The sequence below is a fragment of the Periplaneta americana genome, chromosome 16, assembly GCF_040183065.1.
Source record: "Periplaneta americana isolate PAMFEO1 chromosome 16, P.americana_PAMFEO1_priV1, whole genome shotgun sequence".
Lineage (NCBI taxonomy): Eukaryota > Metazoa > Arthropoda > Insecta > Blattodea > Blattidae > Periplaneta > Periplaneta americana.
In genome coordinates this window covers 186,070,063-186,095,198 of record NC_091132.1, presented here as the reverse complement: position 1 = coordinate 186,095,198, position 25,136 = coordinate 186,070,063, and the positions used below count along the sequence as shown (strand labels likewise).

The 25,136-nt window shown below is 36.9% G+C and overlaps 1 protein-coding gene across 2 annotated transcripts in view; it reads right to left on the bottom strand.

Annotated features, from left to right (window-relative positions):
- Positions 1 to 9,317: 9,317 nt before the first annotated feature.
- LOC138692235 (uncharacterized) overlaps positions 9,318 to 25,136 on the bottom strand; it is a 75,367-nt gene continuing 59,548 nt past the window's right edge. For both annotated transcript variants that reach the window (XM_069815368.1, XM_069815367.1), the window contains exons 2-4: positions 24,245 to 24,371; positions 17,873 to 18,048; positions 9,318 to 12,097 (exon numbers count right to left, since the gene is read on the bottom strand). In XM_069815368.1, coding sequence (XP_069671469.1) covers positions 10,879 to 12,097; positions 17,873 to 18,048; positions 24,245 to 24,370 — 1,521 coding nt within the window. In that variant the 5' untranslated portion in view covers position 24,371 and the 3' untranslated portion in view covers positions 9,318 to 10,878. The remainder of the gene's footprint in view (positions 12,098 to 17,872; positions 18,049 to 24,244; positions 24,372 to 25,136) is intronic.

Below are 25,136 nucleotides of genomic sequence, written 5' to 3'. Positions count from 1 at the left end.
TGCATGATCTAGTGTTTAAATCTTATCAATAATAAATCAACTTCCAAAGGGAGTGAAGAATAAAGATACGTATAATACCTAATATATACTACAGTATTGCCGTTTTTATTTCAAGACAACACAATAGGAGATGCCAGACAGTGTTGAAGAAATGAGCAAGGAATTGTATTTTTCCATTGATTCTAGTTCACGTTAATACTTTGTTTAAAAACTTAAAATTGTTTAGTCGACACGTTAAAAAGTGTTAAAATTTATTAAAAACCTTTTTAACGTGTCGACTAAACAATTTTATGTATTTTTCCAATCTTTTTTATTACATCATCTTTATTTCAATTAATCCACTTATATTTGCCTTCAACAATTAACCAATTAACTTTCTTTTTTCTTTAATGTATCACATCACATTATATTGTACATGTTTGTTGTATTCAGAACCTCTGTGGTCACTCAAATTCTTTGAGCTGATGTCTATAATTTAGAATATATTATATATATATATATATATATATATATATATATATATCTCCAGAACACAGGATGCACCATTAAAATCCAGAACAATCGTAGGAAATCAGGACATCTGGCAACCCTGGGTATAGCAGATGGCACTGCATACTTTTTTCTGTCCATTTAGTCACATAGGTAACCAATTTGACGTTGTTGTACATATAATGTCGGGTGACGCACTTGTCTTGATCCCCTGGTGGACATCCGAAGTAAAACTGATACAAGTACGGTACATCTTTTTCAGATTTGGTCTAATTGTACTTTGCTGTGCTCTCCCAGTGATCACATCGAGTTTCTGCTACTCCACACTACAAAACTAAGGTATTTTCAGTGTTTGTTTTTAATTTCCTATATTGGCAATACAGTAATAAAAATTCACCTATGTTAATTCTAGTATAATTATTGTACAGTTATACAAAAGTTGTGTTAGCAATAATAAAAACCTAACCTCAACACTGTGTGGGAAACGAGACCAATGTTCTGCATGGTACCCGGTAATGGATAATGTTAAATCAAGAAAATGTTCATAACTGAGCATGGTCAGCATTCTACGAAACAAGTACCAGTAACTGAAATTGTCGCCAACCTTAATAATCAGATTTTATATTAAAAATTGGTGTGTAGTGTACTGGTGGTAGGCCTAATAATGAAATACAAACTCTCATACTTGTTTATTTATAAAATGGTAACATTACACCAAAAAGATAAGTATGTTTGTGTTGTAAATCAAATAATGCTGATAAAATGCATTCCCTTCATCTCTTAACTTGTAAGCACACAGAATATAAAATTTATAAGTATACCAACAGTGGTTTACAGTACAGGTACATACATAAAGATAATACTGAAGTCATGTAAGTCATCAGAAATAACCAACTTATCAGTAATCGTACATGCATATCACAAAGATGCCAAACAAAATGTGAAAATGGCATCACATTAATTGGAAATTATGTACTGACGATGCCATGAATGCTTGTAATTCTATCGGCTAATAAAAATCTAATCTAAAAACACAAATAATAAGTTTTTCTTTGCATTTGGAGGCAGGCGCGGATTTAGACATTTCTGAGAGCAGTAATACCGGTAATAATAATAATAATAATAATAATAATAATAATAATAATATCGTAAATCAGGGTTAGATTGGCCCAGTGCAGGTTACTTTGGCCCACACACAATAAAAAATTTTTCGCACAGAGAGTTTCATCCATATCCATTTCTACACGCTGTACAATAGTCAGATATTTTAAGAATAACTCTCGCTTTGTTGGACACCTGTGCTGTTCATGATGTTTGTTGTTGAAGTAGTAGATTAATATTGTGTAAACTTCCTCCTTCCCAGCTGATACTGGTGATTGAAAAAATCAAGTAAGTGTATTTCTTGTAAGCTAAAAGTATTGGCATACAAGATATGTAAACAATACTTAATTATTGTAAAATCCCTTGACAATATTTTCTATCTGAAAGTATAGCATCTATTGACGTGGATAGGAGCTACATTGGCCCAGGCCAAAGTAATCCCTAACACTAAATTTTCAAATAATTGTTTAAATGGCGATCTTACTCGTGTTAATTGTGTAAGCATGTGCGGCTTACAGCTGTTTCGGTGCTTCTTCACACCATCCTCAGAGCCTACTAGATCTCGGCGTCATCTCGAACTTCGCAGCCTGTTGTGTGGGTGCGTTCGATTGTTGAAAAGTGTTGGAATGTGGTGTCAAATAGTGTGTGTGTTCTGAAATTGATCATATATGCCGAACACATAACTAATGCTAACCACACATACAGTAACATAAATACAGACATGGAAATCCTACACATACAACCCAAAAACAAAAAACTCAACACACTAGAACAATATGAAATATACAGACACACTAAAACACACCCTGATCAAATTCTCAACACACAGATCAATTTCAGAACACACACACTATTTGACACCACATTCCAACATTTTTCAACAATCGAACGCATTCACACAACAGGCAGTAAAGTTCGAGATGACGCCGAGATCTAGTAGGCTCTGAGGATGGTGTGAAGAAGCACCGAAACAGCTGTAAGCCGCACATGGTTACACAATTAACACGAGTAAGATCGCCATTTAAATAATTATTTATATTCAAGTGTTAAAAGTAGTGTACGAAAGATTCAACATGGACAAAGTTTTCTTTCATTGTAACTATTTGCATGCCATGTCAGACCATTGAAATTACAATACCCAATCATTGGCTGTTGGAAACTTTGTATAACTTTGAAAAGGGAGTTATATCCAGGTGTTATCATTACATTGGAAATGAATGGAATTTAAGCTAACTGTATGCATGCGAATTCTACTGGTTGGTATTGGTATGGCCCCAAGAACATTTTATTTTACATTTCATTTTTAGTGGAAAGATGTTATCAAGAAAATACCCCCCCCCCCTCCCGCAAAAGAATTAAAGAGGGGTTTTGTCATTGTTCAAGGCATCAACTGAATATAAAAGATCTGATGATGGCCAATAGCAGGCCGAAACATGTTAACAAGGTAACATAAAATTTAACACGTGAAAGACACATAGTATGTTTTCCAAAATGAAAGATCTGTAATTTTGTTTTGCAGCTTTATCAATGTAATTTATCTTTGCATGCCATATCGTTTTAGACATTGTATTGTAAACATTACTTGTAAACAAGAATTTGTAGCAAAAACATTAGAAAGGTTTAAATATTTGTTTCAAAATCAATATCTTTCATGTTTCAGACACATTTATTTTTAAGAAAATTGTTGCCAGTTTGGAGTTTAATTTTACTATGGTTTAATTTATTGGTCTGATCCAATATTTTGGGTTTGCCCTGCGACACAGAATAGCCCACAATAAAATTTAAAATGAAAAATTATATAAACAGGTTTCAGACAAAATTGATTAAGACATAAGAAAAAAAATAGAACCAAATATAATTTAAATTGAATGTACACCATAAAGATGCTGACAAAATATCGCTACAGAAAATTTTATTATGGTGGTGACGATGGCATCTTGAAGATCTCTCGTCAGCTTGTATTTTTCCCTCCACTTTACAAAGGCTTTCAGAATGGCCTCTCGCTCCGAAGAAGAGACCGGTAACTATGATTTTTTCAATGTTGTATTTCGCTGATAGGTACTGAATCGTGAGCTCGTAGATTTTCTTTTTCTCTTCGTTCACTTCAGATGGTTGAGTGGCTGAGATTTCAATTCTGATCGTAGGATCAATTATTTCTGCTGTCTGTTTATTCCTATTTATAGCTATGATATCGATCCGATTGCTTCCACCATCAGCAATACAATGAACTTCCTCGTGAACGTTTAGATTTTTGGATCGAAGTGCATCTGCGATCATAGAACGTATGATGTTGTGACGTTTTATTCTAAGTACTTATCCCTGTGGGCAACTCTCAAGCACATGTGGTAAAGTTTCATACTCACTGCAGTGCCTACAGTGGGTTGTGCCTGTAGAGCACATAGGTGGGTCAAAGTAACCCCATGTGTCAAGTAATGTTGACCCACAACTTTTGAACTAAGTTTTATCACAAGTGCTATTATCAGTGACTATTATGATTGTTGAAATGCTTTTAGGAAATGTTCCCGTACTCGCATATGAAATTTGGAGCTTTATCTCCTATAATTTCACAAGAAACCAGCAAAAGAACATTTAAAAATGTATTTCAGTTGGTCAAAGTAACTCTGGTTTACAGTAATGATACAGTAATGATGATAATAATACATAAATACGTTGTAATTAGAGTTATTGTACATTTGCATTTTCCCAATTTTGTGCTTTAAAAGTGCCCCACTTGATACGAAATAATAAAAAAAAAAAAAATTCTTTCAAAATCCAGATTTTGAGGAAATTAATAAAAGTCAGCTTTTAATCGGAGAAATATATTTTCGTTTTCTTCACGAAATAAGCTATGCAGATAAAATACCAGTACATTGTCTTTCTTAGAGCAGAGCCACTATGGTACCCCTGGACCTTTATTATGGGAAGATGACCTGGCCGATGCTTAATACATAATTACCGAACTATCAGTAGGCTTACGTTAAGTTTTACGAGTACAAAAAATATTAATAGACTAACTTAAAAAGCCTAAAATAGACCTACATAATACTAAATTTTCTATATTATAAAAAAATATCTTACAGATTCATAATCATTCATATGATACCTCTGATTGAGGTTCTGGCTGATATGTAGACTACATCTATTATAGGCAGTACAGCTCACTTGATGTTATGTGTCAGAGGAAAAACAATTCTTTGTATGCATCTGAAGTCTGGTTAGTGTAATATGTAGCTAATCTGCGATGTGTGCAATGGAGGAGGAAAGGAACTGGCCACCCTACCCCATTACCTCCTGGCCTAGTTGCCTCATAAGTACTGCCATGTTGGTATCACTTGTGAGCTTCAGACAGTTGACTAAACAGTTATGTTGGATATGTGATTACAAAAGTTATCAAAAGTATAAATATGTAGGCTAAAAGCTGTGATTAATATTTCTCATGTAGACCTATTTCCTTTTTTTTTCACTGACAAATGTATACGATAGCAACTAACATGATTATAACAACAGAAAAGTTATGTTAAGCCACTCTTAGGCCTTGTTGTTGTTTAGTCAACTCTCCGTAAGACAGGTCTGAATCTCACAAATGATATTAATAAGGCACCACCTATGACCTCTCTGACTGACCTCTCCAGCGACAACAAAACGAAACTTCAATGCGCTCATAATTTGTGTGTACGTTTTGTAAGCAATGTTTGTAAATATGATCATATCACCCCATCCCTGGAAACAATAGGTTGGCTTAAACTAGATAAGAAAAGAAATTTACATTCACTTCTCTTTTTCTTCGAAATCTTGAACTCTTCTATTCCTTCGTACCTGTCGTCTTGCTTCACTTACCTTTCTTCCCACCATAATCTGAACATACGCTCTCGTCATGAAACAATACTAACAATACCATTCCATCACACATCTTCATACTCATCCTCTTTCACAATAGCCCTGCCAAGACTAATTCGCTACCTGCTAGCATCAGGGACTGTCGAAATAAAATTGAATTCAAACGCAAACTTACTAGGCGCTTGGTCAGTAATTGATTTCTTGTAAATAGTTTCCTTAATCTATCACAAAATATTTCAATATTCAGTAATTTCATCACTATACAATTTTGTTATTCTAGGTTTAATTTGTATTTCAGTAAATATAAAATATTCTTTGTTTTTCTGTGATAAAATTATCTAGCTTTCATTAGTCAGGTAATCTTTTCGTACTTTGATTTTTATTGTCATTGTAACTGTAAATTTAATATTGTAATTTTATTTGTAATTGTAATTGTAAATTTATTACCAATTATAATTTTATTCTTCATATTATAGTTGGAATCTCCTGGTAGAGGGGCAGAGAAGGCCTGATGGCTTTATCTCTACCAGGTTAAATAAATAAATACTACTAATATTAAATACTACTACTATGAGACAACTACGCCAGTTCCTTTCTCTCTCCATTGCAAACATCGCCGATTAACTACATATTACACTAGTCAGACTTCACATGCATACAAACAGTTGTTCTTCCTCTGACACATATCGTCAAGTGAGATGTACTGTCTGATAATAGATATACATATCAGACAGAACCTCAATCAAAAGTATGTTAGGCCTCAATTACTTTAAAATCAATGCATAATGAGAATAGTGTTGCTTTTATAAAATTCTACTCTTAAATTAGTCTTATTTTTGAGGGGGTGGGGGTAGAATGTAGATTATAAGCGAAAGCTTATTAGATAGGTAGTTGTTTATTGTCATTTATAGTTAATAAAGTTGAATCCCTCGGCTTGAAGCAATTAAACACAGACCTACCAACAATAATGGACAAGTCATATTTGACGCAATAACTGCAGTAAAACTAAAAACTGATAGTGAGTCAGGTTTTATATACAATACTATACATTAAAAAGCCTCACAAGTGTGTCTCACAGTGATTCATGTCAGTGGCGGCTCCTGCATATTTCTTAAGAGGAGGAAAGAAGTTAACAGCGCAAAATGACACCTTGAGAAAAACATGCTACAAATTAGCCTACATGCATACATGTAAGACCAGTTAGTGTCAGGGTTGGCCTTCCCTTTTGTATAGCAATAATCTGTTTTTGTAAACTGAGTTTCCTAAATTGTCCAAAATATAATATGTATTCACTTCCATTCATTGTTGAATAATTGCACAAATTAACAATTACAAGGAAATTCACAACCTCGCAGCATTTTTCACGCACACTAGGCCTACAGCATCACTCGTGTTGGAAGAAACCAGCTACTAACACGTAACCGAAACCATTATACGGAAGTGGGAATGAGATATAATCTGTTAGGAAAGCGAGAACACTGCACTCACCCACGTGGTCTGTGCTGCCACATGTACATTTTACAACTTCAGTATCACATGCTTTTGAAGAATGTCAGTTCTTGTAAAGTCATACTACCGTTATTGTTCAAAGCTACTGGTGGCCGATTAATTTTTTTATGTTAAAAATAATGTAGTTTGCAGTACTTTCAATTTCAAATATATTTGTAAAAAAACTGACAACTTGGCTGTTGTCCTGTCTAGAGTCGACGGCAATTCGGAAGGCGGGTTGTCTGCTAGCATTTGCGTCGAGAGAGGCAGATAGAGAGAGCAATGCAGCGTACAACATTGCCACATCGTACTTCACGCACGTGCAATACAAATAGCGCAGGAGAGAATTTCAATTATCAAAAGACAATAATGACCTTAGCCGTTGATTACTGTAAGCATGACACCAAACAAACCCTCTTTTCTTCACTAACAATATTCTTTGCACGGTTCTCAATCCCACACCACATGCCTCTGCAGTCGTTTCTTGCATGTTGGCAACGTTGCTGCCATCATCAAGGTGGCTGGCAGCGTTCTGCTCGTTAACGTTTTTATAATAATTATACATCTTAAACACTATTTTCCGCGCCTGCTTGTGTAATACTTGTGTTTTTATAGTCTCTTCTTCCATTTATTTACCTTACATACACACAGTAAAGTTAGTTTTAATTATTCAATCTATTGAAACACTCACACGTGAAGAAACGAACTCGGGAAGTGCTTGTTATAGACTGATTCTGATTGGTTGTACTGTACAAGCTTGTGACGTCACATACCAGAAATGCTACGGCGCATATAGAAGCTAACCGCCTTCCGAAATGCCGTCTAGTCTAGTAGACAATGAATGGAAGTGAATTTCAGGGGCCAAAAAGATTTGCGATACCGATACTAACTTAGAATTACTTCCTCTTTGATGAAAGAGTGATGGAACGGAGAAAAATTCTCATATGTACTTCGGTACATCAAAATATATATAAAATATATACTTCCTCTTTGTTTTATATAAATACAACTTCAACTTTCAGATATCCTCGAAAGTTTCAAACCATGAATAGTAGCCTATATAAAGTGCAATGAATAATATATTTTGATTTATAATTTAAAAAAAAAAGTTTATATGATGTCTTTCATAGCTTTGCGTTAAAACTGTTTTTATTGTGCCTCCTCCTAGATGTGTTATAGTCTGGTTGAATGCAGCATCGTTAGATGGCAGCGGTAGCGAGCTTGCTGCACTACCAGTCAGTTTCTTTTTCCCGCCCATGCGCTGATTCAGAGGAGGATCTTCTCCCTCTCCGTTCATTTACTCGCTTTAAAACTCTGGTTCTTTCTCTGACCGCTAGTGCGCTGTTGTCTATGTGTGTTAACTGCCGCAAAGGAGGAATGGATTGACTTTCCTCCACACAGACAATCTCGCATCCTTCTCACAGTTTTCTACAGCACATGAGTGCGCGTCGTTTAAAACTCGATCAGCCGAGGTTTTCTTATAGCTGTGAACTTAAAAGTTATCGAATCTTCCTCGAATTTCAAGGCATATATTTCATTTGAAATTTACTTTCAAAAGAAGAAAAATATGAGGAAGACGTTCCTTCCCTCCCTCCCCTGAGGAACCGCCACTGATTCATGTTGTATGTAAATGTAAAAATCTTCACAGTTGTGTTCTGTATTGGTCTCAATTATATTTGCATATACAAGACTCGCAGTTGTGTGTGCATATGATTTATATTGTATATGCTTGTAAAAATAATCACACTTGTATCTGCTAGGTATTTAGGTTATACAGAGATGTTTGGAAATTCCTATTACAAACTTTCAGGATCTGTAGAGGAGACAGTGTAGATAAAGTTTTGAATGGGATTCCATGTCTGGAAACACACACTGTGCTACAAGTAAGAAAATCAAATCAAGTGTATATATAAAAAAAAATAAAAGTAAACATTCTTAAAGTACCAGTATGTAATGATAGAATGAGATCAACATTTGTGTTTGTTTGGCTTGTGGCATGGTGGGTTTCCGGACATGGGTTCTTATTCGTATTCAAAGCTTCAACTACTCGGTCCCCTCTACAAGTTTGTAATAGGAACTACAGGTGGGGCGTGACAGCATTCTTCCCTCACAGTTCCAAACTGTGACAGCTCCGAAAAGAGAGCGGTGACAGGATAATAGTGATTTTGTTACAGGGTGCTTTTGTGTTCAGATGATTCTTGACGATTGTGAATGTTTCTCATCACCAGGCTTCGAGACTTTGGACCCGATACAATAAGATTACTGTGCTTGTACTATAGGTTGTTGACTCACTGCAGGTACTGAAAGGTAGAGATGTGTTGAGGTAACAACGTTGCTATTTAGAATAGAGTACGGTAGTACTAGTGGACATTCTGAAAGTAAATATACATTACACAATGGCATTGTCAAAAGAATGTGAAAAGCATTTATTCTCCTGTCTTTTATAAGCATTTGTGCTTAATTATACACAGTGTTAATGGTGGAAATAAATATGTAGCAATTTTAATTTCTTCATTTATCCTATTGGTCGTCTTTAGGAAGTGCAGTTACAGTACCGAATTGCAATGTACTACAAGATACATTTTCAGTGTCTCAAACGTAAATCTTTTCAGTTATCTGCCAAACACAGTTTGTACTGTGAACAGCTGCGCTCTACGTCGCATGACTTTATAGGAGCAAAACGAAAAAAAAACCTAACATCATTGCAGTCTCTAAGAGACAGTCCTGTATTCTCGGGTGACTCTATGTCCACTAATTTGCTGTTTATGTTTCACAATGTTCCATATCCGTTATTTTTACATAAAATTGATTTCCAATTCTGTTTTACACGTTCAGTAACCGGTGTACTTGATGTCTCATTAATTCTCTGTGTCATTTTCTCAACTAATTTGAGGGCTTCCGGCATCTCTTGCTCTGACTTTTCTAACCGTGTAATAGTTTCAGACACAGTTTGAAAATAGGTTTGTATGAAAACCAAATTATTCATCAGAACCTTCAAATCCAGAGCGTTTTCCTTTGCGTATTTGTTGGCATTCATTCTATAGTACCCCCACCCACTGTATGCTTTACCACTATACTCAGTATGCCGTTATGCGGATTTCCCACTTAACTGCTCTGTCGGGTCCTAAGTGTCGAAGCCTGCTCATCATGAACCGACAAATATTTATGCTTATCACTTTTCTGCGAATTGATATATGGGTGACACGTCTTATTATCAAGAATACTAATTAACGTGGCGAGTATGAACATACACGCTCTTGACTTGCGTTATCGCGTTGGCGTGTATATTCCCCCAGAAACGTTTACGAATGATTGGATAAATCATTCGTGAAAGAATATAGCTAGTGCATTGTACCTTAAGTATCAAAGAGTTGCCGATATTAACCTTTTGAGTGGGACGAAAATTAAATAGATCCCAGTTATGTTGACCTTCAACAATTGAAGCGTCGGCTGGAACAATGTTGTAAGTTATATTTGGTAAAATTTACAGGAGCTGCAAAAATATGTACACGTACAACGTTGTTCTTATAGGGTAGCAAACTTTTGAGTGGACAAATTTCACGTACTGCATTGATGGACAGTTGCAGGCCAAGGAGTATAGCAAGGTAACATGACATACAAAATTATTACACGGAAACACGCCGAATGAAAATTTTGTAACTTACAACCTTGTTCCACCGAAGCTTCAATTAATCTTTTGACTTGCAATTGTCTGGACTCTGGAGCTGCCACATATATGTACATCAGTCGCCATCACTGTTAGTCACGTATCAGACGAAGATAGCGATTTCTCGTAGCTGTGATTTAAAAACTATAGTCACAGTCGGAACCAACGACAAACCTATCATGGCGACAAAATCACAGATTTTCAAATCACACCTCACCACTAATAGGAACTTCAAAACGTTCTGTAGTTATATTGTGTTTGTAAGAAGCCTTACATTTGTGCGTGCTCGTGTTGTATTATAGTTTGCCGCAGTTCTGAATGACGACATCGCTCACAATGATGTATGTACCACTCTTATTTTTGCGCGTCTTAATTCTGCTTATGAATTGGCACAACTCCAAGCCTTCTGTCACTTTCCCGATCACCAGAGTACGCGAAAAGTTGCGGAAGTTGCGATCCCCCACCCAGATGTGGAACTGAGAGCCCACCATGCCTCCTCCAGACTTGGTATCTGTACCCAAACCGCGCATGCGCACAGCGCCCTTCTCGTCTGGCAATGACGAACTGTCGGCCAAAAAGGAGCCTTTGTTGTTAAAGATGGAGTGCCCGCCTGAACCATCATTGTGCTCGAAGTCACCGCCTATGATGTGGTCGTTGGCGAGGGCCTTGAAGATGCGGCTGCCACGGTACCCATACCCCAGCTCACCGGTGCACAGGGCCACGAAGTTGGCACACATCTTGGGGGCTATGTCGGGACGCAGCTCGATGACGATGCGCCCACGGGGTTGCCCCGAAACTGTGATGTCCATAAAGCAGCGAGGTCCTTTCCCATGGTGTGACTTGGGGTTGCGGACTACGGGGAGTGACTCGGTGGACAGAGCAACTGTAGACAGTAGGTTGCTGCGGGTCTGGACGGAAGAACTTCGCGGTTTCCTACGCGGTTTGGTTGCTTTCTCCCACGCAGCTGCGTTTCCCGCCTCCAGGAGCACATACAGCAACCCCGCCAGAGCACGCTCCTCGGCAGTCTCGCCAGAGAGGTCCAGCACCAGCTCCTGCGGCTTGGCCTCGGCCTGCAGTGTCTGCACCTGCAGGCGGCAACTCTGTAGCGCCGCCAGCAGGTCTGCCCGTTTCCCGTCTGCCTCGTGGCGCTCCTGTGCACGAGCCTTCACCGTGCGAGCAATCTGTAGGGCCTCGGCTACTCCAGACATGTCTTCGTGCTCGCAGTTCTGCTGCAGTGCTTCGAGTTCAGAACTGGCCAGTGCCAGCGCCAGGCTCTGGGCCTGCACCTGCTGCGCCAGTCGTTCGCGGACGCTGCACGACTCCCAGCCACGCTGCACTGCCTGCAGTTCTTCCAGCATTGGCCTCCGCATGTCCAGCTCAGACTCCAGCTCGTCGTGCGCATGCGCCATGGCTGTTGCCATCTGCTCCCTGAGATCCTCGATACTGCAGGTGTCGTGCGCTGAGCAGCCTAGACCCGCTGCAGTCTTACAAGTGCTGCACCACACCTGCACTGGCCTGTGTAACAGAAGAGAAGAGAATATTTACTTCACCAACATTGTTTCTGCAAGCGAGACCTGCTGCATCACATTTCGACATGTCTGTCCAAACTCCAAAAGTTACAATTTACATTATGTTCCCATAAGTCTTATGGGTGTTCCAGGTGGGCCTGGTGTAACTAGTCTCAAATGCGCTGTATACATGGACACCCACTATGGGGGTGGGGGTTGCCATTTTGGTTAATTGAAGCGTCGGCTTGAACAACGTAAGTTACAAAATTACAAGTAATGCCGTAAACCAATAGAAATTCTGCAGTAGGAAGGAGAGTATTAAGAACTTCATTTTCGATGTTAATACATTAGTTGCATGTTACATTTTATGTATGTGTATGATCAAGCTGTAGCACACTCGATATTTTTGCCACTGTCGCCCCTGCTCAATCCGAACTTTTTCTGGGTGTCTTGATCCTCTGTATCAGTTTGAGCTCGTTTCTTCAATTTCGACGTGAGTTAATCGGTCATTGTGACGCGATGTTATGTTTTCCATTATTAACCAATAACAACCATAACAAGGGTTACCAGATGAAAAAATTTAAAAGCAGGACATTTTATCTGGAAAAACAGGATTTTCCACATAAAAGCAGGACATAATAGACTAACTTGATACTTGACGACGACGTGACGCTTTTTTCAGTATTTTATATAATAAGGTAATTTGTTAGTCTTTGTAAAATAAAGTTGGTACAAAATTATTCCATGTTGAATCTTTCGTACACTACTTTTAACACTTGAATGTAAATAATTGATTAAATGGCGATCTTACTCGTGTTAATTATGTAAGCATGTGCAGCTTACAGCTGTTTCGGTGCTATTCGACACCATCCTCAGAGCCTACTAGATCTCGGCGCTATCTCAACTTCGCTGCCTGTTGTGTGGGTGCGTTCGTGTGATGAAGAATACAATAGTGTGTGTGTTCTGAAATTGATCTGTGTGTTGAGAATTTGACTGGGGTGTGTTTTAGTGTGTCCGTATATTTCATATTGTTCCATATTCGAAATCCTACACATACAACCCAAAAACCAAAAACTCAACACACTAGAATATGAAATATACAGACACACTAAAACACACCCCAGCCAAATTCTCAACACACAGATCAATTTCAGAACACACACACTATTTGACACAACTCTTCATCACACTAATGCACCCACACAACAGGCAGCGAAGTTGAGATAGCCCCGAGATCTAGTAGGCTCTGAGGATGGTGTCGAATAGCACCGAAACAGCTGTAAGCCGCACATGCCTACATAATTAACACGAGTAAGATCGCTATTTAATCAATTATTTACAAAATTATTATAATGAATTCAGCCATCATTGTTAGTGAAAAAAAATGGGGCTGTAGTAGATGTTTTTACAGCTTATGTAGGGACCTCTTGATTATTTATTAACTCAATCTAAAGGATTGAAGCTACCTCACCATCACTAGGGGAGTACCTATGAGGGTTTATTAAGTATTGATAGATATAGAAGAAAAGGATAGAGGAAATGATCTCCTATGCCTCGAATGCTGTAATACCATCAGAGTCGAAAAGAACAAGAGTTAGCCAAGGGAGGTTGGGAGTGCCTAAAACTACCTCAACATGTGCAATAGAAATTAAATGTAATGTCCAACCTGTTTGGTTATATATACGTGAGAAAATTCTTAAAAATCACCTTAAATATTATATATCATGTTCATCTCCCTCTAGTCTGGAAACAGAACTACTGGCCATAGAGGCAGCTCTTTTAAATGTCTCTACCTTATCTGATATAATTGTATGCATTTTCAGTGACTCGATGGGAGCTATTCTAAATATCATGAAATATACTCCAACTTTCTATGCACAAATTACAATCTCTATACAAAAAATATTGAATCAACTAAATCTTAAAAAAAAAAATAGTATTCCAATGGATACCCAGTCATTGCGGCATTACTGGAAATGAGATCGTAGATAATATTGTTAAACAGGCAACATCTTTGGGGTCCAAACCTTTGCAAATGACATTGTCATTATTGGGAGATCCATGAAATATGTAAAGGAAGTGTTCCTTTCCTTGGAGCAGGCTGGAAAAGAAATAGGCCTCATCATCAACGAGAGGAAAACAAAATATATGTTGGCAGATAATGGAAAGATAGTTGACAAGATAGACAGCCTGCAGATATCAGATTATAATTTTGAGAAAGTTGACAACTTTACATATTTAGGATCAGTGGTCACTAGTGATAATAACATCTCCAAAGAAATCTCTAATCGATTAATGAAAGCAAACAGAGCATATTTCGGCTTGAAATATCACTTTAGTTCGCATGCTCTATCCAGGAAAGTAAAAATTATTCTTTACAAAACATTAGTGAGACCAGTTTTGACATATGTGGCAGAAACTTGGTCAATCTCCAAAAACGATGAAAAAATATTGGAGATTTTCGAAAGAAAGATTCTGCGAAGGATCTATGGTCCAACATTTGAGGAAGGTCTCTGGAGGAGGAGATGCAACTATGAATTATATAGACTTCTAGAGAGCCAAATGTAATCAATACAGTTAAAACTGGCAGATTGAGGTGGGCAGGACATGTAATACGCATGGACCTAAGTGAACCTTGTAAAAAAAATTGTAATAACAAATCCGGGAGGTGAGAGAAGACGAGTTCGACCGCACTTGCGATGGATTGATGGAGTGGAAGAGGATGCCAGGAAGTTGGGGTGCAAGAATTGGAAGGCTGCTACACAAGATAGAGACGGATGGCGACAATTACTAAGGGAGACCCAGGCCCACCAGGGGCTGTAGCGCCAATGATGATGATGATGATGATGAAACCTTTGCACATAACTTCTTTAACCAGCGCATATTCTGCAGTTAATTCTCATCTAACAAATTTATGGGTCGAATTATGGCTTTCTTCTGATAAAGGCCAAGTACTTCAAAACATTCAAAAGAAACCTAATGATTTACAAATGTTCCGCAACATTCCGAGACACATATAAACTTTCTTAGCAAGAGCCAGGACAGGCCATATTATCACTCAGAAGTATCTTCACTGCTTTAATCTTGTTGACTCTAGTAGTTGTTGCTGGTGCAACAATAAAGAAGAAGATTTGGAACATATCCTCTTAAACTGCCCTGTCACAAACATCCATAGAACTAATCTAAAATCTGCGATCCCTGTAACCTTGGACAATTCTCTCCAATACATATTGAATACACCCCATCTTTGGAATGTGGCTGTTGAAATATACAACCAGCATCGTGCTTTTACCCATCATTTGTAAGGAGAGGAAATTCATAGTGAAACATAGTGGAACACGTGTTGTCAGCAAATAGCTGGATACACTACGAAGATAGATAGCTAGATTATCATGAATTGAGCCGTTCAGAGCAGAAGTGGTGTAAGTCAAAAATGAATAATGAGGGTTAAAGTAAACATTCTGTAAAATACAGCGCAAAGTAATAATCAATATTCAATTTATTTAAACTGTCAGTAGTCAGTGAATAGCAAGAAAGACATATTAATTGCTACTTTGCGCTGTATTTTACAGAATTTTTACTTTAAACCTCATTACCCAATTTTGACTTACACCACTTTCGCTCTGAACGACTGAATTATATGAATTAATAATTACAATTTTAAATTGTTAACTGCCTCCCATTGGAGGTAGCCCAGAAGGACTCAGTATACTCTCCTACATGAATTTTACAATATTAAATGTTTACATAAATTTGTTGACAGAAAATTAAAATAAACATATATGAATTATAAAGTGAAGAAAAAGAAATTAAACAAAGTGAATATGATGACTCAGAATTTGGCAAGAGCATTTCAAAACTGAAGTTATGATGTCAGCAGTAAGTGTCTGTGATAGTTCAAAAGTCTTCCTGAAGCTTTCAAAGAACTTGGAATCACACCACGAGGTCCAATAAGAAGACCAATCACCTCAATGTTTTCAAGCTGGTATTTTGCTTTGAAGTAATCAACTGTTGGCAGATAAATGTTGATCTTTTCTTGATTGACATCCTCCGGCTGGCTACTCCCCATTTCAATCCTTATGGTAGGATCAATTATATAACCTTTCTTGGTAGTCTGGGAATACGCTATGATGTCAATATGTCTAGAGGAGCCATTAGTAGCAAGGCAAAAAACTTCCTCTTCTACTGTCCAAGACTTTTTTTTTTCAAAGCGGCTGCAATTAAGGATCGAACATGATGGTGTCTGGCCATTTCGGAGGAGTAAACCTCTGTTACACTGACCTTGGACGTGGATAAGCTTTTACCTTGTTTAATTTTCTCATTGTTAATACTTCTGTGATGACCCAACTTGTTTGAGCAAGGAATGCTTTTTTTTGTTGTTTTTTTATCCAGTAAATACTTGTGAAAATTCATACACCATAGTGTTATCTTGAATCAAATTTCACAAACATAATTCCTCAGATGAAGAGTGTTTCTCTCTTTGGTCCACTGAGAATTGGCGAGAAAGAAAAGCGAGACAATTTCCGATTGTATACAATGCCTGGCCGGATGCAGGACACATACCTAAAAAGCAGGACATGTCCGGCAAAATCCGGACGTATGGTAACCCTAACCATAACAGATGATTCCGTAGGACCAGAAAATTAATAATGCTTACATAGATTATTCATCTAACAGTGCAAACAAACTGTGGAGTCCCGACCGCACAAGTTACTCACATGAGTGAGCTCTTTAATAATAATTCTTTATTTATACTGGCAGAGTTAAGGCCATAGGGCCTTCTCTTACACTCCACCAAGTGACAAAGTATACAAGCAGTTAAAATTTAATAAACAGTTAAAGAACAGAATACTAACATATTACAAAATAATAATAATAATAATAATAATAATAATAATAATAATAATAATAATAATAATAATAATAATAATAGGATGATAAAATCGACACTAAACAGCATGAAAATAATACCATAATAGAAAAAAAGAAAGTAAAGTAAATTGGAATATAGTAAAATCAACTCATTTAGTACAAATGGTTAATATGGAAAACGTAAGGAAGAATATAACAAAATGGAATGTAATAAAATAATAATAAAAGAGAAAAGAAATATGAAAATTAAATAAAATTCACAACAAAAAGGCTATGATAATAAATTCATCGAATGATAAAGAGAACAAAAAGGGGAAAGAAAGGAAAAAGAAATATATAGCCTATATTTTTACAAAACTATCACAGAGAAAAGGGCCTATAACTGAGAGGAATCTGAATTGAGAAAGTACAATTTGAATTTATTTTTGAAACTAGACAATGTCTAACAGTCTCTGACATGTTGTGGTAGAGTGTTCCAGAGATGAGCTGCAGAGATGGTGAAAGATGAAGAGTAGAAGGATGTTCTGTGTTTAGGAATGGCGAGTATCTATTTCGTGATATGAGGACAAATGTTGAAAACAAGAAGCTAAGTAGCTAGGGTTAGAGGTTTGAAGAATACTGAAGAGTAAAGTGAGAGAGTGAGATGGGATGTATGATGACATAATATATGTCTAACATGGAGTAAGGCCATGAAGGGGAAAACCAAAGGAGAAAGATTCAATCCGGTGCTGTGGATCGAGCCTCGGCGTAGCTCAGTGATAGAGCACCCACTGCGTAGAACTGGGGGTCATGGGTTCGATCCCCGGTACCGGAGCAAATTTTTCTTCATTATTAACCAATAATAACCGTAACAGATAATTCTGTAGGTCCAGAAAATTAATAATCTTTACATAAATTATTTTATGTTCACCTGCTGGCAGGAATGTCGATGACTTCGTCGTCAGACAGGTACACCTCATCACCCGCACTCAGCGGCAACAAGTAGAAATTATCCTGAAGGGCTGCCACGCCCTTCTTCCCAACCCGCGTCACTTTGCGACAGCTGGGACACAGGAACTCCAACCCACCGCCATCTTCAGGCTTCCTCTGCAAGCACAGCACATGTCATGTGACAACTTAGAACAATTTTTTACTATATCACTATAGAATTGATGAATGAAACTTGTTAAATATCAGTCCACCATCTTTTAAAGCTATACAATATAATCAATCAAATTCAAGTGCAACAAAACAGTTGGATCAAATAAAATCCCTCCTGGATTAAATATGGTGGAGGAATGCTAAAACCAATCTAAGTAGGCCTACTGGTATTTGAGAGAACGAAAACAGTTAACTATTGGAATGGAGGAAAAATCTGTACATGAGATACACTAAACAGTGATAATTGCAAACCTATAATGTTGTTAAACTTCGCATATAAACTGTTTACTGTTTTGCTAAGTAACGAATTAACAAACATAATTGAAAATAAATTAGAGGATCTTCAAATAGAATTTCGTACAAATAGATATACTGGTATTCGACAGATATTGGAGAAAAAATGGGAGTATAAGGGTACAGTACATCAGTTATTTATAGATTTCAAAAAAGGCGTATGACTTGGTTAAGAGAGAAGTTTTATATAATATTCTTATTGAATTTGGTATTCCCAAGAAACTAGTTCGATTAATTAAAATGTGTCTTAGTGAAACTTACAGCAGAGTCCGTATAGGCCAGTTTCTATCTGATGCTTTTCCAATTCACTGCGGGCTAAAGCAGGAGATGCATTATCACCTTTACTTTTTAACTTCGCTCTAGAATATGCCATTAGGAAAGTTCAGGATAACACAGAGGGTTTGGAATTGAACGAGTTACATCAGCTTCTTGTATATGCAGATGACGTGAATATGTTAGGAGAAAATCCACAAACGATTAGGGAAAACGCGGAAATTCTACTTGAAGCAAGTAAAGAGATAGGGTTGGAAGGAAATCCCGAAAAGACTAAGTATATTATTATGTCGCGTGATCAGAATATTGTACGAAATGGAACTATAAAATTTGGAGATTTATCCTTCGAAGAGGTGGAAAAATTCAAATATCTTGGAGCAACAGTAACAAATATAAATGACACTCGGGAGGAAATTAAACGCAGAATAAATATGGGAAATGCCTGTTATTATTCAGTTGAGAAGCTTTTGTCATCTAGTCTGCTGTCAAAAAATCTGAAAGTCAGAATTTATAAAACAGTTATATTACCAGTTGTTCTGTATGGCTGTGAAACTTGGACTCTCACTTTGAGAGAGGAACAGAGATTGAGGGTTTTTGAGAATAAGGTTCTTAGGAAAATATTTGGGGCTAAGAGGGATGAAGTTACAGGAGAATGGAGAAAGTTACACAATGCAGAGCTGCACGCATTGCATCCTTCACCTGACATAATTAGGAACATTAAATCCAGACGTTTGAGATGGGCAGGGCATGTAGCACATATGGGCGAATCCAGAATTGCATATAGAGTGTTAGTTGGGAGGCCAGAGGGGAAAAGACCTTTGGGGAAGCCGAGATGTATATGGGAGGATAATATTAAAATGGATTTGAGGGAGGTGGGATATGATGGTAGAGACTGGATTAATCTTGCTCAGGATAGGGACCAATGGCGGGCTTATGTGAGGGCGGCAATGAACCACCGGGTTCCTTAGAAACCAGTAAGTAAGGAAGATATACTTGTACTATATAGATAATATTTTTATTATAAGACAGATATTTGTAAAGAGTTACAAAGCCTATGAAATTATATAATATATTATATTTATTGATTATACATATGCTTTTGATTCTGTAATTAGAAATAAAATAATTTGTCTGAAACAAAATAAAATACCACCAAAATTTATAAAATCTATTGGAATTATTCTAACATTAGAATTAAAAATAATAATGGTCAGAGAAATTGAAATTTAGAATTTATAAAACAATTATATTACCAGTGCTTCTGTATGGTTGTGAAACTAAGACTCTCACTTTGAGAGAGGAACAGAGGTTAAGGGTGTTTGCAAAATATTTGGGGCTAAGAGGGATGAAGTTACAGGAGAATGGAGAAAGTTACACAACGCAGAACTGCATGCATTTTATTCTTCACCAGATATAGTTAGGAACATTAAATCCAGACGTTTGAGATGGGCAGGCATGTAGCACGTATGGGCGAATCCAGAAATGCATATAGAGTGAGGGGTGAAAACCTATGGGGAGGCCGAGACGTAGATGGGAGGATAATATTAAAACAGATTTGAGGGAGGTGGGATATTCCAGTGGAGAATATATTGAAAAATAGCTTAACAAATTGATATATCTATTGCAATAAATCTTTCCATGAAATTGTTTTCTTTCTGTAAACGGCCTCAGGGAAACTTACTTTCTTGGCGTCCCTCGTAATTGCGTCCGAGTGGCCAAAATCTGTATAAGCACTTGTTTTGATATTATTAACATAGTGGAAGAAAAAAAAATTGCTTTTTTATTTGTCCCCCATGAGAATGTTTTCTTGTCAAGATATTTTCTAGTGGGCTTCGTTGAAGCATGTTCCTTTGTGGTTTGAGGTGGAAAAGGGCACTGAGTTGATAGCTAAGCAAGGACTTTTTAAAAATACTGATAGGCACACAGAATATGTTTGACCAGCTTTTCTGCTTGATGAAGAATGTAACTTTCAGAACAAGTAAATTTGTGGAATAGGTCAGAAAATTCTGTAGACAAACGCTGGAGAGAAATATTTGTTCATTTCAGGGACCAGAATGTCAGACTTCATCACCTTTCATCGATCACTTAATTCATTTTCCTTCTGAGTAAAAATACATCTGTAAAAACAGTAGGTCTTATAGTGCAAAATATACAAAACTTGGACATTCCAAAAAATATTAATTACAAGTAAAAGCAGTAATAGTCATTATGACGACAGACTAAAATTTCCAACTATCTTGCAATCATTCTTAATTTTTTTTAAGTGTTTCCCAAAATTACTGAAGAAAATTTTGTCATCCCATGAATATAAATATAAAAATAAAGGCTAAGCAATAACACCATTTTGTCTTCTGCTAAAGACAGGCTCATATCTGTGATCAGTCATTAATAAAAATATTATTTGCATTGGTATAATAATCATTGCATTTTTAATGTAAGGTGGGTGCTCCTGTTATGGCCATGTTCCTGATATGGCCTATTGTGAGTTAGTTAACCAAAAAATCCGCTAAATTGCAGCAGCATCCAGTGAAAGGGCATCCTGGTTATGTCACTTGATCGTTTTCCATCCAGTCAGGTTGAGCAATATGGCGTCAGTTGCCTGTTTTGCGGTTTTCGTGTGACCTCTTCTTATTTTTCTCTGGTAAGTCTCCTTTGTTTTATGCATGTTTTTCAAAGCCTTGTTTCATGAAAACCATCGTACTCCATTCAGTTTTTAATGTTCTGTTGATTGGTGTTGTAGTTGATGGCGTATCTTTTACCAGTTGTTCATAATCAAACGATTTTCGTGAAAGCTTACCTGCACCTGATATGGCCATATCAAATGCACCATGGCCATATCAATTTCATTTCACTTTTATTTTTTACCTGACAAATTTACATGCCTTATAGCTGGGATTACGCCAAAATTTTGTATTTTAAGAAAAACAACGTACTTTTTTTATGGAAAAATCTGTTTTGACTACACTTTTGAATTATAAAAAAGATTATTAAATGTCATGTTTATTCATTTTACACCAAAATGATTTAATTTTAACACAACTGCGCTATCAAGCAGAAAACAATCACGATTTGTAGAACATGGAATGAGGGTGGCCATATCATGTGCACATGTTCCTGATATGGCCACTAGGTAGACTTTTGGAATTTGGGACTTTTTGGACAATCAAAGCTATTTTTATGGGGAAAGGAAATTGTTTTAAGAAAGTCCATTAGACTGAGAACGAGTAAGAAAAAAGTGATTTACATTTTTTTTCAAAATGGCTGCTAGAAAAATTCTCAAATCTTATCATGGCCATATCAGGGACACCTACCTTAATAATGTCCACCGAGAAAAACGAGCATCTTCTGTAGACCTCTGGAAAAAGAACTAAGAAAGATACTAGTGAAGTGCTTTGTATAGAGTGTGGCATTCTATGGAGCAGAAACATGAACATTACGACGAAGTGAAGAGAAACGAATAGAAGCATTTGAAATGTGGATACGGAGAAGAATGGAATGTGCCAAATGGACAGACAATAAGAAACAAAGCTGTTTTAGAAAGAGTGGGTGAGGGAAGAATAATGCTGAAACTGATCAAGAAGAGGAAAAGGAATTGGTTGGGTCACTGGCTGAGAAGAAACTGCCTACTGAAGGATGCACTGGAAGGAATGGTGAACGGGAGAAGCGTTCAGGGCAGAAGAAGATACCAGATGATAGACGACATTAAGATATATGGATCATATGAGGAGACGAAGAGGAAGGCAGAAAATAGGAAAGACTGAAGAAAGCTGGGTTTGCAATGAAAGACATACACTTGGGCAGAACACTGAATGAAATGAATAAATGTCCACCACCGTTGATTAACGGGTAGCGCGTCTGACCGTGAAACGAGCGGGCCCGGGTTCGTATTCTGATTGGAACAAGTTACCTAGTTGAGGTATTTTCCAGGGTTTTCCCCTCAACCAATTGAAGCAGAATTGCTGGGTAACTTTCGGCGTTGGACCTTGGACTCATTTTGCTATCATTAATTCACATATTATCATCATCATCATCATCATCATCCATACAACAGCCCAGGTTAAGTTCACAGTGCGACGTGCTGTACTTGTACAAGAGCGCGATCATTCACAGAATAGGAGTGGTAAGCACAATAAGCCTCAGGCTGCATTGCAAGCTTTTGGGTCTCTCCTACGTGCAAAAGAAAAAAAAATGTAATAATTATTATGTCCACGCATTTTATTTCATGTACCGGTATGCAGTAAAGGATGTCTTTTGACCAACGAAAAATCTGGTCAGTTTATCTGTAAGATGAGCAGTGTACATAAATTTCTTTTGGTACTTTTCAATTCTGATTATAAATTAAGATTATTAAAATAATAATAATAATAAAATAATAATAATAATAATAATAATAATAATAATAATTATTATTATTATTATTATTACTACTTACTTACTGGCTTTTAAGGAACCCGGAGGTTCATTGCCGCCCTGCCATTGGTCCCTATCCTGAGCAAGATTAATCCAGTCTCTACCATCATATCTCACCGCCCTCAAATCCATTTTAATAATACCTTCCCATCTACGTCTCAGGCTCCCCAAAGGTCTTTTTCCCTCCGGCCTCCCAACTAACACTCTATATGCATTTCTGGATTCGCCCATACGTGCTACATGCCCTGCCCATCTCAAACGTCTGGATTTAATGTTCCTAATTATGTCAGGTGAAGAATACAATGCGTGCAGCTCTGCGTTGTGTAACTTTCTCCATTTTCCTGTAACTTCATCCCTCTTAGGCCCAAATATTTTCCTATGAATCTTATTCTCAAACACCATTAATCTCTGTTCCTCTCTCAAAGTGAGAGTCCAAGTTTCACAGCCATACAGAACAACCGGTAATATAACTGTTTTATAAATTCTAACTTTCAGATTTTCTGACAGCAGACTAGATGACAAAAGCTTCTCAACCGAATAATAACAGGCATTTCCCGTATTTATTATGCGTTTAATTTCCTCCCGAGTGTCATTTATATTTGTTACTGTTGCTCCAAGATAAGCCTACTTTAATTTTTCCACCTCTTCGAAGGATAAATCTCCAACTTTTATAGTTCCATTCGTGCAATATTCTGGTCACGAGACATAACCATATACTTAGTCTTTTCGGGATTTACTTCCAACCCTATCGCTTTACTTGCTTCAAGTAGAATTTCCTAATCGTTTGTGGATTTTCTCCTTACATATTCACGTCATCTGCATAGACAAGAAACTGATGTAACCCGTTCAATTCCAAGCCCTCTGTGTTATCCTGAACTTTCCTGATGGCATATTCCAGAGCGAAGTTAAGAAGTAAAGGTGATAGTGCATCTCCCTGCTTTAGTCCGCAGTAAATTGGAAAAGCATCAGATAGAAACTGGCCTATACGGACTCTGCTGTAAGTTTCACTGAGACATATTTCAATTAATCGAACTAGTTTCTTGGGAATACCAAATTCAATAAGAATATTACATAAAACTTCTCTCTTAACCGAGTCATATGTCTTTTTGAAATATGTGGTGATAATAATAATAATAATAATAATAATAATAATAATAATAATAACCTTCTGCTGGAGTCTGCGCAGACAATGCACGCAGAAAGTATGGTAGCACTGCAGGAACTTGGGCTTCCGTTCATCCTCATTGAAGCGCTCCAAACACACGCCACACCTCACCAAGTCAGCAGACATCCTGCAACAATATCAGAAATGTTGGATTCTTGTTCCGATCTGACACCGGTCCAAATCTCTTAGTGCATATTGTGTCTACCATAAGCATTGTGTTATAAGTTTCTACCCAGTCAGTTCCTCAGGGACAAGTTCTTTGTCAGATGTCTGTATAAACCTCCACTGTGTGGCCTGATTGTCGATATGTAGTGCGAGAACGTATTCCCTGCTATACTGTGTAAAAATATATGGGGTATTATAATAAGAGTGCAGTTGCAAAACTATAGATCTGTATTCAAAGTCTTATAACTAAATTATAACAAAGTTTTAGAGGTAGGTGCTCCAAACTGGGTATATTTACTAAAAAGGACTTATTTTATTTTCCTTAATTTTTTCATGATTTTAAGGAAGAAAATTTCATTTTTTTTTACCAGAGTATCTAATGTAAAAATTTACTTTCATTTCCACCAAAATTTTCTAAAAAAAAAAAAAACTGCAGTTCATATAAATTTGGTATTTGTGACAGCTGTTTTAAACATCTTATCAATGATTATGTTGGTTTTGAATTTTGTTTCTGGCTGTTATTTTAATTTAATTTAATTTAAATTTATTTATTTATTCATTTATACTGGCAGAGTAAAGGCCATAGGGCCTTCTCTTACACTCTAACAGGTGACAAAGTATACAAGGAGTGAAAATTTAACAAAAAAGTTAAAATTTGACTATAATTATGTGTGTATATTCCGCCTTTGCTTATCATACAATATGAATGAATTAATTAGTCATATTT